This window comes from Pygoscelis adeliae, unplaced genomic scaffold (genome assembly GCF_000699105.1).
Source record: "Pygoscelis adeliae isolate BGI_AS28 unplaced genomic scaffold, ASM69910v1 Scaffold10, whole genome shotgun sequence".
Taxonomy (NCBI): Eukaryota; Metazoa; Chordata; class Aves; order Sphenisciformes; family Spheniscidae; genus Pygoscelis; species Pygoscelis adeliae.
This window is the reverse complement of record NW_008824053.1, coordinates 2,163,389-2,178,893: the sequence shown is the minus strand read 5'-3', so window position 1 is coordinate 2,178,893 and position 15,505 is coordinate 2,163,389. Positions and strand designations below refer to the sequence as shown.

The 15,505-nt window shown below is 38.1% G+C and overlaps 1 protein-coding gene across 1 annotated transcript in view; it reads left to right on the top strand.

Annotated features, from left to right (window-relative positions):
• Positions 1-15,505, top strand: part of LOC103925181 (lipid phosphate phosphatase-related protein type 4) — a 113,422-nt gene that overhangs the window by 94,427 nt on the left and 3,490 nt on the right. The window contains 5 exon segments of the mRNA XM_009333860.1: positions 2,591-2,776; positions 7,196-7,325; positions 9,055-9,250; positions 14,137-14,194; positions 15,473-15,503. Of these exon segments, the coding sequence (XP_009332135.1) occupies positions 2,591-2,776; positions 7,196-7,325; positions 9,055-9,250; positions 14,137-14,194; positions 15,473-15,503 (601 nt within the window).

Genomic DNA, 15,505 nt, shown 5'->3' with positions numbered 1-15,505 from the left:
GCTACAGGGTAAAGGCAGGCCCAGCTGCTATGCATGGCAGTGCAGTCCTGCCAGACACAGGACAGCCATTTGCCACAGCCATCCCCTAGTCATAGAATCATAGAATCTTAGAATAGTTTGTGCTGGAAGGGACCTCTAAAGGTCATCTAGTCCAGCCTCCCTGCCATGGGCAGGGACATCTTCAACTGGATCAGGTTGCTCAGAGCCCCGTCCAACCTGCCCGGGAATGTTTCCAGGGATGGGGCATCCACCACCTCTCTGGGCAACCTGTGCCAGTGCTTCACCACCCTCAGCGTGAAAAATTTCTTCCTTATCTCTAGGAATATCCTATCCTTTTATATCCTTATCTCGCTAGGAAGTGAGAAGTAGCAGTAGATAAGGCATCCAGCCAAAGACTTGGGCTTCCTCCTGTGATGGGCAGGAAGCAGGACTCAGTTTAGTTACATTGTATATAATTATTCCATACATATTATATGTCAGATTATATAATAGTTATATTATCTACTATGTATTCGTATCATATGTATTACATATTTTGTATGTTATATGCTATACATAATATGTATGTGCAATATAGTATGTGAGTGCAAATACACATACATGTTTGGGTTACATATATATACACACACACACACTACTTACTGAAGCAAACTTACTAGATGCCTGGTGTTATTTTCGTAATGCTCATAGCACTCAGGGATGCCAATACACATTCCCTCCCTTTCTACACAATCACAGCCTCTATACTATGTGACATTGCAATGCAATCAACTGGAACACGGATAACCAGACAGGCAAAATTCTTCCATTCTCCACCTTCTGCAGATTTTGCTTAGAACGCTTTGAAGATACAACTCACCCTCTTCAAATCTGTCCTTCAGCACATGAAAGATAAGCTGTTCTTTTCAAACAAAAACTAAGTCGTATTAAAAAATGTTTCAGTGAAATTTAGCTAGAACCCTCCTTCTTTAACCACCCAGAGTTACATTTTATGCACAAAAAGTCTGTATTTTAAAAGCCCAATGTTTAAAAATCTGAAAATGGCCAGTTAATGCAAGAAACCATTGTCCGTCTGCCATATATAGCAGGTTTTATTCATCATTTTTCCAATAGATGTATTTCTCCAGTTTTACCTCTGCTTTTTTATTCCATTGTAGAATGGGATGAACGACATTGATTTTAATCAATCAATTATTTTTGTAAATGTGTACCGAACATTGCAAGAATAATATAATCTAAGTATGCCCGAAATTATGTTAGGACAATCCCTATTTCTTAGAATGTGAGGTGCTCGATGTAAAAGAGGAGGGTTTTTTTTCTCAAGAGATGTGATACAGCCTTATCAGATTTTTATGATTTTATCTGTCTAAGTGAATCTGTTTAGTAGTTGCAAGCTTTTACTTTTCAGCTGCAGCTAACAGTGAGGAAGAGTTAATGTGATCGCCATCTTTAAAAGAAAAAGAAGCAGATAGGCAGTTCACATCATATTATCCATAGGTACCTTCATTGCAGTAGAGACACAGGGAAGGAGTCATTGCGTCTCAGTGGAGGAGCAGGCAGTTGTTCTAATGTTGCCTTGTTCAGTGAGGACTCTGGGAAATAACAAACAAAAAATGTATTATTTTATAGAATATTTTTGTATTACGTATTATTTATAGAATATAAATATATTTATAGAATATTATATATTCTCTGTATACAGAGAATAATCACATGCTGCTGGTCACCTCTGAATGCCTCGATGCCCACCCTGGGAGCAGGGCTGCCCTCTCAGTTCACTTATAAACCAATGGCTTCAAAATGCCTTTTTGCTATTTCTTCTCTTGAAAGACTTCCCGCCACAGAGGCTTATTGGTTGGATCTGTGCTTTCAGGAGCTGGTGGCAAGCTGGGGTAAATTTATCCCCAGAGGGGCCAACTTCGCTCTTAGTAAATTACTGGAAGTAATTGCGAAGGGTAGAATCACTAAAGAGCTAGAGGATAAAAGAATTGGGAACCACAGTCACCGTGGTTCTAAACAGGCTGAGTCTTGCCAAAGTTAATTGCTTTTTTGATAGAATTACAAAATGAATGCGTGAAGCAGAACACTGTAATATCACATATTTAGATTCTAGGGAAGCACTGGATACTGTTTTTCATTAGCTTACTTTGAAACTTAATGCCAACTGGCTTTAATATAAGCACTGTTATACACATGACAGAGAGTTGCTGAAGGACCAAAAAGGGTGATGATGAACAGCAGAACGCTGAGGCCCCACATGGGAGGCTGCAGTCCTGGTACTTCCTTTTCAAAAAAAAAAAAAAAAAATTGTCTATTAATGATTTATAGATGAAAAGGCTAAATTATGTGGGCTGGAGATTGGATTGGGTGTTTTGACTAGCTTGGTAGACAACAGGGTTATTTGATATCAACTGAATAGTATCGTATCTCTAGAGAATTAATTATTTAAAGATGGTGAAATGGATATGACAAGGAGCAGTGAGATGTAAACAGCAAACACCACAGAGATTTATTAAGAGACTATGTTGTCTTTGCAAAAGCATTGCTGTTCCATTTCCAAACAGTAATTTGTTGCTTTCTTCTCTTCTAGTTGCCCATATTGGCATCTTCTGTTGTTAGCCTCTATTTTCTTGAACTTACTGATGTCTTCAAGCCAGTTCACTCTGGGTTTAATTGCTATGACAAGAGTCTGAGTATGCCATACATTGAACCTGCACAAGAGTCTGTTCCCTTCTTGATGTTGCTTAGTCTGGTTTTTGCTGGACCCTCAATTACGGTAAGTTTCGGGTGCCGCTGTCACTTATTAAAGATTTTGAACAGAGTTTCAGTTGGCATAAAGAAAATACCTCCTCTGGTTTCAGTTAGGCTGCAGAGTGTCATCCAGGCTAATTACCTTAGGATTTTAAATTCCTCTTTTATTCTTCTGTAACAGAAGGAGACACGCTCCTTAAAACATTCCCTGGAGCACTTCGCCTACTCGCACTATCCTGATTGTGGGCATTAATGTTAAGAAACAGCATCTACAGTTGGGTGAGAATAGCTTGAATCGTTCTGTTATGCTGTACAAATATTTGAACTTTTACAGACAGGACATCTCCATACTCTGAGATACACCAAAAATTCAAGATTTTGTTGGAAATGGAAGCCTTTCATTTACAGCCCTGAACATGCCACTTTTGTTAGAACTAGCTTTATTCAGTGAGAAGGTATATCAGCCGTGTCAGTGAAATCAATTACACTTTTCCCAAATAGCACTGGGACTCCTCCAAATTGCAAGTTAGTCATTAAGAGCAGGCAAAAGGAGGTTGGTTTAATCATTTACCCAAAGGGTGGAGATGATTTCAGCAGAACAGAAATGTCCTGTCAGAATATGAGCAGGTTGGTCGCTATTTTACAGAAAAAAAAAAACCAAATTGTCTGATACAGATGAGTATTGTCCCTGCTGGAATTGCTGTGTCAAATTAAAATGAAATCTAAAGACTTTACCTTTATATATATACCAGAGGGAATTCATTGCATCTGATTTTAGGCAGCTCAGATAAGAGCCTTATTCTCACACCACTCCTGTTTGGCAAATGGAGAGAGAAATTCACCTTGAGTGGGTGATTCCATGCACCTAAAAGCTGAATCAACCTTCTGAAAGGATCTCTTCTCTCCCCTGACAGCAATGACTGCGCATCTTGGTTAGGCACTTCTCTAAGGCCAGCTGCAAATGTATCTCTGCTGCCAGCTCCTCTGTATTCCCTTAAATTCAACCAGTTCATTCCTTTTACAATACTAGCCAATTTGCAATTACAAAATCTATAAAATGTGAGGCCCATATAAAAATCATCAAGTGCTGTTCTCTCTTTGCTTTCTAGGATGTTTTTTGTTTATTTGTCTGTTTTTAAACTGAACTCTTCTTACTGTGTTTGATTTTGGTTGCTTTAGAAACCATTTCTGAAGGATTTTGCACAACCATCAGGCTAAAAATTGTACTAATTTAGGAACTGGGAGCTAAGACTGTCAGCATTCCCGGTGCAGATGCTTGCAGCAAACTGTGATAATCATCATTATCATTTGATATCACTGATATCAAATACTGTGATAAAAACAAAACTTGGTATTGCAGTTTGGCTGGGTTTCTTAAGTTTAGAGAGTTTTTCTGATAACAACAAAGTGGACTTTCCCGAAACAACCGTGGAAGGAATCTATATAGGCTCACTTGGGCCACAGCAGAGCGGTAAAAGCTGATTTTTACTTCAGAGAGTTTGTGTCAAGCCTAGGTAATATCAAACACCTTCAATTGAGATGAAAAATGCCCCTTTCATTATGGAGTGTTTATTAAGGGCTTTGATTACAGCTAAATTATTTCAGCATTGCATGAAATTTTGCAATAAAAAATGCTATTCTTGCTTGAATCATTCTCCTACCAGCAGTAAAGACAACTAACCAAAACCATGCCATGTGAGGAACTCAAACCCCCAGTTGAGCATGCCTATCAAACATAAGATTGATAAAGAAAGTAAATCCTGAAGCTTCAAAGTACAACTGCTTAAAAGCTGCAAGCCTTAGGAAGGTGTAGTTCATTCGTATTAGTGTGAGCATGAGTGTGATGCTTGTATTAGATGGAGAATGGGCTCTGCTAATGCGAAATACACAACCTCCTTTAATAAAAGGCACTGAAGATGGTGTAGAGCATCAGCTCTTTATTATTCAATACCACTTCTGAAGTAAAAAACTAGGGTTTTTTTTGTCCAATTCTTCCCTTTTTCTTTGGAAAAGTAGACCAATGAAGCTCAATGCAAAAAGATTGCGATTGATCTGTTGTCATCTTGTAGAGTTTAGCATTTTATAATTTAGTTTTCATTAACATTTCAATGAATTACACACTTCATAAAACCTGTAAAATATAGAAAAGAAGGCATGAGCTATGTGAGGAATTGAGGATCTCCAGTAACATAGCATATGCTAGCCTCTGTGTGCAGTTCAGGTACTTACTGCAGTATGAGGCAGAAGGTCACCAAGACTCAATAAAATACAGGTGCGATTAAGCCACATTACCAAAGAGTGTAAATAAGAAAAAATCTTGAAAAAAGCGGGGGCGGGGGGGGAGAAGACAAGCAAATTCCAGTCTCAATCCCTCCTTAAAGCCTTATATAAATATTAGAATAGGACTGAACTTTTTCTATATTATTTTTGTTGATATACACAGTTTTTTCCAAGACTGGAGAACATATTGAATCTATTCACTTTATAGCAAATTTTTCTACAACAAATCTAGCATTTTATAATTTATTTTCCCAAGCCATTATTACAGAAGGATCTGTGTGGATTTGGGGCTTTATGGTTTTGGGTTTTTTCCTTTGGGTTTTTTTGCTCATTATTAGTGAGCAGCAACTGCTTTTAATCAGGTCTGTTCTGTAGCCCTGAAGTGCTACAGAAAATTGCTACCTGTATTATTGACATATGTCGTATAGCTTGTGGCATATATGAAATTTTCTATATGTATTCATAAACCACAGGAGACTTCAGTGTGGAACAACTGGACTTGTATGAAATTACCAACATGGATATTTTATGTCTAGAACATAGATATACCTGAATTGCAGCATGACTTCCATTTGCTTCAAAGAACTCTCAATCTGATCCTCTGACATATTTTCTCTCCAGTTATTCATTCAAAAATGTTAGGACCAGTTATTTAATCGGTGTAGGTTCAAACCCTTATCAGCCACTGACTAAAAACCTGCTTAAAGGTAACAGTGTGCTTTCTCACAGAGATCACCAGGAAATTAGATCACATTGATTTGGGAAATCAAGTAGCAAGGAGAGAAATTCACTGCTGGCAGTTTCAGTCCTACTGCCTCCTCTACTGCAGGAGTTTGTTTCCTTGGAAATACCAGCCTCCGAATTTTCCTTGACATAGGCCTTGCTGTTTCCCAATTTTCTCCTCTATCACACAAGCTAATCCATCTCTCTGGTGTTTTTCCCTGTGCCAGACGTTCCCTAGAGCTTGGCTAAAAACTATCAGAGTTTCTCTGTTTTTTAAGTTTGAAATACTACTGATATCTCTGGGAAGTTTCAGCTGTAAATTGATCAAATGGAGACAGATAATAGTGACCGTAGTTCTCATCTAATTAAAATTCCTTAAATAACCCTTACCACTGACTTTTCCATGTAATGAGACAACCGTCACTACTTCAATTTTTCTGGCAAAGAAAGCAAATTTCAATTTATTAAACCTTTAGCTAAACAAGAGTTAGACTGAGCTTGTCCATTGTATCTCCCTTCTCTTAGGGTGAGGGGTCTTAGCACGCACAAACTTCACTGGTCATTACAGCAGATTCAGCATAATTCAGATGCTTTAGCATCTCATTGCATTGTAAGCTCTGTGCATTGCATATATTAGTTTTTAATGCATCTGTGGATAGACAAGATGAATCTCCTCTTAGTGGTGAGAACTGCCTCATTAGTTTCAATGTTTCAACCCAACCCTTACTCTGAACTCTGTACAAGCCCTGTACAGATTTCCAAGTTGTTGGCACTATTTAACAAGGAAAACAATCAAACCTGAGACTGCAAATGTATAAATGGACCTGGATTTTCCAGCAAATGACACCATTTTTCATTTATACCCTTCTCTTTATTTCTATTATAAACCCTTGTCTAGGGCTTCAGTCATAATCTGTTTTGCTTGGTGTGTTCAGAGGGACCATAAGGACAGAACTTTTTCTGCTGCTGTGGATCTGGTTAAAACCCAAGCCAAATTAAACAAATACAGAAGAGCAGGCTGTCACGTAATTAGAAGCTGCTAGGAATTGCTAGGCTTGAGGCCAAGACTGAGTGCTAAAACCACCTCAGGAGCACTAAGATATTGCAGTGGCTCCGGATTATTTTAGAGGCAAGATTTTCTAGTTATTACTTTTTTATTGTAGAAGCATCAAATTTCAGCTGTGGATCAAGACCCCGATTCCACTGAGCACTGCATACTGTATGCCACTTGCGCTTAATTTCAGTGCCACCTTCTTGCCTGCCCTCACTCAGGCTAAGTTGCATTACTGAATGTTTACATATTGATACAAACCTTTTAAAGGCAAGTACATGTCAGTGGATGACATTGGTTGTGGTATAGTTATATTTCAGCCCTTTAAATTCAATCAGTGTCTTCTGAGTAACTGCTACATTTAATTTAACGGCTCCTTTGTCATTGCAGATAATGATAGGAGAAGGAATTCTCTACTGTTGCCTGTCCAAAAGAAGAAATGGGATTGGAACAGAGGCCAATATTAATGCAGGAGGATGCAACTTCAATTCTTTTCTTAGAAGAGCTGTCAGATTTGTTGGTGGGTTTCAAATGTTAGTCACAAAGAAGAGCTTTCCATATACATTCAATTTTCACCATGCAGGTTTCTTTCTCTGAAGCAGCCTCTCAGAACAGTGCAGGGCTGTCACTGGCATAGATCTTCTTCTGCCAGAAAACGCGAGAAGAAACTTGTCAAATGGAGCGACAGAGCAGTCCCATACTCAGTAATGCAACATCTACACTCTCCGTTTTCCCTCTCCTCTCCTGTACTACTGCCAGTGTTTCTATAAGAATAATTTGCTTTTCCTTCTCTGCCCACCTTGAGCTGGCTTCCTTTTAATGGTTTCAGTGTATAGTTTCCCCTGCCTGTCTTCAGTGCATCATAAGGATTCAACCCACCTGACACAGTATTTAGCATGACAGTAAAAACTTGTCAGAAACTGTCAGTAGATTTGACATTCTTTTTCTGGGGTGTGTTTATCTACCTCTTGAAAAAGGGCTAGAATCTGGCAACCTAATGATAGAGAGGAACTTGTTGGATTGTTTTATATGACTTTGTTTTAATTGTCATTTATGAAAACTGAACTTGAAAAGACAACTGGACTTTGTTCCCCTTCTTACAGTTAATTTCCTCTACCAATGAGTGGCTAAAGGAAAGGTTTTCTCTGTTCCAGAAATCTCTCCTTAGAGAGGGCAGCTTAGGCAAAGACAACCTGCAGGACAGCAGACTGAAAACCTGGTAGGAGGACTGTACACTAGGTTCTGTAGTCTGGCAAGCAGGGAGGTAATGACAGGAGAGTTTATGCAGTTTGAAATCAGGAAAACATCCTCTTAAAAGCAGCAGTGAGGAAGTGAGCAGAGGGGATGGTAGATTACAACATCAGCAAGGAGGACTGTAAAGATACCCCATGCTCTCCACTTCTCCTCCTGTATGGCATCCCATTCCATCACCAAAAAAGGCAAGCTCAAAGATGCCTGAATTTCATTCTTGATTCATACTCTGAATTTGCAGTTTCTTTCATATTTTAATGGCTTTAGCATTCTTTCAATTTTAAGATGAAAAATAAATTTATTTATATGAATACAAGGGAATTAGAGGTAAATCTTTAGGGGAAAAGCAGTTGAAAATGCTCAGTAAAACAATTGCATTTACTTCAACTGCCTTTTGAATTTGGCATTATTAACCAGACAGAAACATTGATCAGTTACCAAAAAGACTTAAATATTTGGACTCGTGGCAAGGACTTGGTACTCAAGAATTATCAGAGGTGTGAAGGTAGCCAAAGTTATTGCCAGCTGATGAGTCCCTGGTGGTAAAAAGAGAACAGGTCCTCAGAGCAGTGATCTAATGGGCAGCTGTCCATGTTATTAAAAGCCTGTATCCCAGTGGGCAAGTCCAAGGACTGGATGAGCACGTATGCTCTCTTCAAATAGCTGGCTGTCCTTTAGTCAGTTCAGAAAACTGCCTTCCAAACTGAAGCAGCTCCAGTGTAGTTCACTTTTATGAAAAGAAGTGGGAGGACATCAAGCCATCAAAATGAAATGTTACGTATCAACAGGAAGAAAACAAGCATAAATAATCTTAATTTTTTACATTAAAGAATTCAACTTTGCAATAAGCTTTCGTAAAAAAAATTCATCTTCAGTTAAATTCTCTCAAGTCCAATGACACAAGCCACCAGAATTCTGCTGAATCCATTTTGTCACAATGAATTAATCTAATTTATGCATATAATAAAGTTAACAAGCTCTATTGATTTCTTTTCTAGGTGTTCATGTGTTTGGTCTTTGTTCTACTGCTCTTGTTACTGATATTATACAGCTATCAACAGGATATCAGGCACCGTATTTCCTGACTGTTTGCAAGCCTAACTATACATCTCTAAATGTGTCCTGCTCAGAGAATTCATATGTTGTGGAAGATATTTGCTCAGGAGCTGATCTCAGTATTATCAATGCTGGAAGGTTGGTTCTATCCTTCACTGTGTACATTTTTAAGTATTCATTTTATTTTTTATCTTCTGTCCCAGTTTCAAGATTTTTTTTTCTAGTTAAAGTCTGAATGAGTTTTTTCAGGTTTTTATAACAAAGGTGAGAGCATAAGTGTCTTTTTACTGATGTTCAATTTTCTGTATAAAGATATTAGGCCAACAATGGGCTTTGGAAGACTTTGTCAGACTCCGAAGCACAGTCGTTAGTAGCTAGTTATTTTCCCTCCTTCAAAGGAGACAATTTCCTATACAATTATTAATATGTATAGCTTCTACTGCTTTTCCCAGCGGGATCTGGGTAAGGTCCCCATAACAGGCAGGGGAAGAAGCCACCCAAGTACTTCATCTGATACCTCTGTATAACATACATTACTGTTCTGGCATTTTGGTCTTAGTTTGGGAGGCTTGGTTTTGGGATTTGTTGGAAGAGTTTATTTGTTTTCTGTTTCTCTAGTTGATTAAGGTTTTTACATTGATAGCATTGAAAAAATTCCTTTATTAGAGGAAACACCACAACAGTGCAAATCTGTGTGTTCCCAAACACGTGCTTTTCTTTCATGATATTTCTAACTGGTGGTTTATCCTCCTTGATCATTTAGTCTTTAGCCTCCCTACTTAGATAGCCAGGAGAGAAATTACTATTGTTTGTAATAGCAGGTTTTGGACATGCATATCAGTCAAGTTGAGATATAAACCAGACTATATATCTTATTTTAAACAAGCTCGATGTGTTAAAGTAGTGATAATTCAATTACTGATGACAGGTCATAGATTTAAACAAGGAATCTGAAGGTATAAGTCAGTGAGTTGTACTGTTCCAGTACATCTGCCACTCGTTAGTTCAAGGACTTCATTAGAAGTGTCCTAAATATAAGCACTACACTACTGAGAAATCATGAAGCTCTTCACTGAATACAGTAGTAGTCTTCCATATCTTTTCCACACCAGGTTAACCTTTATTGCCTGTTAGTCATTGAATGTTTGAATGTTTTGCAGTCCTTCAAAATTTTGCTGCTTTTTAAAATCTCTTGCTCTCCAAAAAAGTTACAGCAAAATTACAGAATGCTTGAAATGACTACAATTTCTGTCTCTGACTCAGCTGCATAATTTCTCTGTGTACCTGATTAGTAGACATGAAGCTGTGTTACTTCTGTCACATCCACGTCACTAAAGCTTTGCACTCCTTTCTTGTTCTGTATGCAGCCCCAGATGCTAGCTTCTGTTTTAACTTTATGCCTCACAGCATTACATTTTTGTCACATGGATATTATTAAAATGTTCTGTCTCTGTATTAAGGCACCTCTCCCCCAGTTTGTTTGCTTTTCCTTTTATTTCAATGGTTGACACACTTGGGAATCATGAAATCATTCACTTTGTAAGTATCTTCCAGCAAATCTCGTCATCTGTCTCCTTTCACTGGGACAAACCAATGTCACTGATGTTTAAAGACCCTCAATTATTTGATGTATTTGGTCTTAAATATGTCTAGTGTGCCACAACTCATAACTATCATTGATTAATTTGTCATATCTTCTCAATTTATATATGTGGGCATGATCTGGAGCTGGAATGAAGGACTGTAGCTCTATTTGGCCCAAATAATTTGGTGACAATAATTTTGGTGAAAGGCATAACCAGAATTACTATATCAGCCTTCACCTCACTGTCTCTTTTCCCATAACCATTTGCTGTTACTGGGATACTGCCATTGAAGCCGGATGCTTGCAAGCAGTGTCTTGCACCTACATGGTGTCCCAGGGAAATCGGGTGTAGCTTTACACGTGAGCAGGCAGAAAAATTGTCATGATTACACCTCATTCATGTCATTATCATCTCAAATATGGTGCTTACTGCTCTGAATTGACTGCCTGTAGCCATTCCAAAAGTGCTGATCACTCCTAAGTTTAAATATCATTACTTCCAAAAAACAGTGAAATTAGTTGTAACATATTAAGACCAAGCAATCAGTTTTTGTGTGTTTCTGTTTCTTTAGGAAGATGACCATAGTTGAGATATATTGATATCTCAAATTTATTCCCATCACAGAGGATACATTTGGTGGTCTATAATATTCTGGCACCACCCTCAGTTTCTCCTTAATTCAATTTTATTGCATTTTTCCTTTATTAAATTGTTGCTTCCTTATGCCTGTCTCAACTTTACCAAAGCGATCAGCACTTGCTACTGCTTCAATACTTCCTTCAGCCATCTACTATAGGAGTTATGGTGTAACTTCTCCAGCCCAGGAGGTTAATTTGACTTCAGTACTTTCAGCTTGTAAGGGACTTGTTCTTCTGAGATTGGTAATGGCCTTCATTTTTTATTTGTACTTCCCAGAAAGTTTGGCTACAGAAATTTGCCTCTAGACTCCCCTATGAAAAGTATAGAGAAGAACACATAATTATCCAGCTGATTATATGAAATCATTTTCTGAAACATCCCCAAATATCCAGTGGTTTCCTTTGTCCATCTTTTCCTCTATTTATCTTCAAAGAGCCTTTTCAGTCATTTCTATTCAGATCTCCAGTGAATTCTCTATCCTCTGTCATTTCTGATGTTCTGACTCAGTATGACTCTCTCTCTCAGTATGACTCGTTCTCATCGTTGTTCCCCCTCTACACATCCTCATGCATGAGCATTTAGAGTGATACACTGTCACCTGAGTTCAGGACATGTTTTCTTTGAGACCTTTGTTCACCTTTTCAATACGGAGCCATACAAAAAGGCTACATATTTTTAGCTTGAATTATTTTCATTTTAGATTAAAAGATAACAAATAGAGGAACAAAAGCAGTGTCATCATTAGAGAGTACACAGAGTGCATTTAGTCTGTAACATGCTGTGCTTGCCCCAAAAGCATGTGAACAGAAAACAGAATAAAGAGAAAATTGACTGAAGCACAGTGACACACCTTATATGCTATAAAAATGCCGTCAAATTAAGGTCAAGTCCTGAGTGGTGCTAAAGTTCATAGAATCAAATCTACACATTAGCTCCATAGAGACTGTAAGTAGATTTATGCCTCCACTAAAACCTGCACAGGGTAAAGGAGTTGATTAGCCATTATAAACATTTACATTTTTTTCATGTCTTTATCCTCCTGTCCTCAACCCTGAACTTGTTCCCCACGGATACTATTTGTGAAAGGTTTGTTGGGGAGGGGGAGGGTGGTGGAAGAAGAAGAATTTAGGTCTGTCTTTAGAAACAAAAAAGGAATCATGCTGATTTCATCTTGGCCAGAGTCATGAACCTGCTGGAGCCATGGGCTCAAATTCAGATCAGCAGTGTGGCATTCACACTGAACTACATGCACACATTTAATTGCCAATGAATTATTTAGAACAGACAAGGCAAAATGCATAGGAAAGAAAATTAGGAAGTAGACTCTGCTGCTTTGCAGAAAAATGTCTTTGTCTAAAGGTAAAGGACTATGTTTCAGTCTTTGCTATTTTAAACTATCTAACTCAGGTGCTAGGAAAATGGCTATACATGGAGCCCAGTTAGGGTGACAAGACCTGTCTGCAAAGCTGAATGATTGTTCAAGTGTTTATCCCAAGCTGAGCCTTCTCAGGTGAAAGTGGCGGCAGTGGCTCCAAGATAGACATACCCTTCTTCACCAAGACAGCCAGCACGTTACATTACATGTCCGTGCCATTTTAAGGAGGTAAATGTACAGTTATAAACTGCTATACATCTTCACGGCATCTTACTCACTTCTAGAGCTCAGAGGTCATAAAAGTTTTTTAGGGCTTCTACAAGCTATGAACTAGATGTCTGCCATAGAACAGGTATTGCTGAATCCACCCCCAGCTAAGTTTTTCCTTCTACTGTATAAGAATCTCTCCTTCATGTTCCCATCACTTTTCTTTTGTTGTTTTTAGAGGATTGAAATGGGTCTATAAGAACAATGTTAAAATGTTAGAGGGCCCCATGTAATGGTTATGTGTAGCTGCTACTTACACAAAACCTCCTTTTCTTGGTCAGAGAAGTAGAAGCTAAGCTGTCACTTTTAATCTTCCTATCTGTAGTTTCTGACGCAAGACCCAGTCCGCATCATTCAGGTCCCCAGGTTTTCAATGGGAGCAGAAGGCCCTCAGCAATTTCAGGAATAGACCTGATATTGCCTACTGTCTCACACAGTTTGGACATATTTTCATTTACCCTCTTGTTCTGGGCTTCAGGAAGGGGCCCGGTAACTTAAAATGTCCTCTCCATGTTCATGTGCTCCATTCACTCCTGTCGTGTTATAAAGTGCTGAAATTTAAAAAATAAACCTGAAGACATAGCAAATAAAGATGTAGTTTGCCTCTCTCTGAGAAGAATGTCATCCCCCCATTATTAGAGCAACAAAGCAGGGGCATGAAGATGATGAATTCAATTGCTGAAGTTGGGGCCTGATTATCAAAGTGTATGAGTCCTTACTTTGAAAAGAGTCCAAGTGAAGTCGGTGAGAATAATCATAAGATCAAGGTTCATGCATTAAATAAGTTGTATAATTACGTACTTACTGAAAAGTTATTATGGAAATTTATTTATAGAAAGAAATGTATAGATATTTCTCTCAATCAAGCATTCAGTCTTTAGCTCGTTCCCACTGTTCTCTTAGTACACGCACTTTTCTTAGTACCCAAAAAGAATTTCAAGCTAAATATTTACTTCAAAACAAAGGCATTTCATTAACATTGGTCCTTTCTCCAGATTATAGAAAAGAAATTTAGAAATTAAATGTTACTGATTGATCATATATTGCTTAGGAAGTGTAAGCTGAAAATGACTGTACCACCCAGTGTTTTTTTCAAGTGAACACTAGCACAGTGTATTTGAACTGAGAAGCATAATTTGAGTGTCCTTCCTTGGCAGAAAGTCATTCCCTTCTCAACATGCCACCCTGGCAGCCTTTGCAGCAGTGTACATTTCGGTGAGTAACCAACTCTGTTCATTTTCATTTATACAAGACAAAAGTCAGAAAGTTATTTGCTGTATATTGTAAAGTGATGTGTTGCCTGGATATCCCGGATGGATGTAAGTTTTTATCCTTCCAGTTTGATAGCAAAATAAAACTACTAACAGCTAAAATAAAACCAGCTCTATTAAGAGTATAGAAAAGATTCAACTGCTTCACATCCTTTGTTAAGAAGCAACAAAAAGTGTAATGTTAAAGTATATTTGATGCCTCATATTATTCACATATAAAATGCAGTGCTTATCTGTCTTACAGGGTGATACTTGAACTTACCATTCAAATTAACCTTTATGTGTTCTGCCTTTTCTTTATTGCTGTCTTCACTTGACTCGCTGCTTTTAAACGTGAGACATTAAGGAACAAACATTTATGTGATGTAGTTTCATTTGACCTCCATAGAATTGCAGCATGGATGAACTGGCACAATCACTCCCAGAGGCCTCCGAGGTGCTACTGCAAAGCAAGTGAATAAAACCCGTCAGTAACTACCAGGGAATTGTAGGACATGCTGCAGTGATCACACCTGATTTTCCACATCTGACCAATGACATTTCTTCAGTATGGGCTACAATGTTTGTATGAGTGACCACTTACTTGAAGTTTAAAAAAAAAAAAAAAAAGTAATTCCATCACTCATGCTGTAAAAATCAGAGGAAAACAACAACAGTAACAACCAGCTAATCAAATTAGATAATGGAATTGTGCCTGTACTGGGAGCTTGCCAGTATTTATTCTGCCCAGGGAAAGGCCAAAATTTGGAATAATACCGATGAACCACCTGCACTTAATTTTTGTGACCTCCCTGACATGATGGCCCCCAGTTGAGAAATGGCTCTCTAAAGCATCTGGTGGTAGCTTTTGTTAGAACAGGTTATTGCTTTCATCTGGCATGACATCTGGCTTCTGTATTTCAGAAGCGATGGCTCCTTAGTCACATTTACAGAACATTTGGGCTCTGACTGTGAACAGTATTTAGGCATAAAATCCTTATCCTAATTGATGTCAATAAACAACACTGCCTATGTTTTTGGAAATCCATTCCTTGTGATTTCAGATCTTCCTACAGTAAGTGAGCAAATTTTAACAGGGCCGTAAAATAAAATTAAACTGATTATTTGCAATATTACTGTGTAATAGTGGTCTATGTATGAAAGAAACATTGAATGCGAGAAATTAATATCCTCTTAGGTAAATTTAAGTTTCTTCAACTGCTTCTTTCTTTCTTTTTTCAAGATGTACTTCAATTCTACGTTAACAGACTCCTCA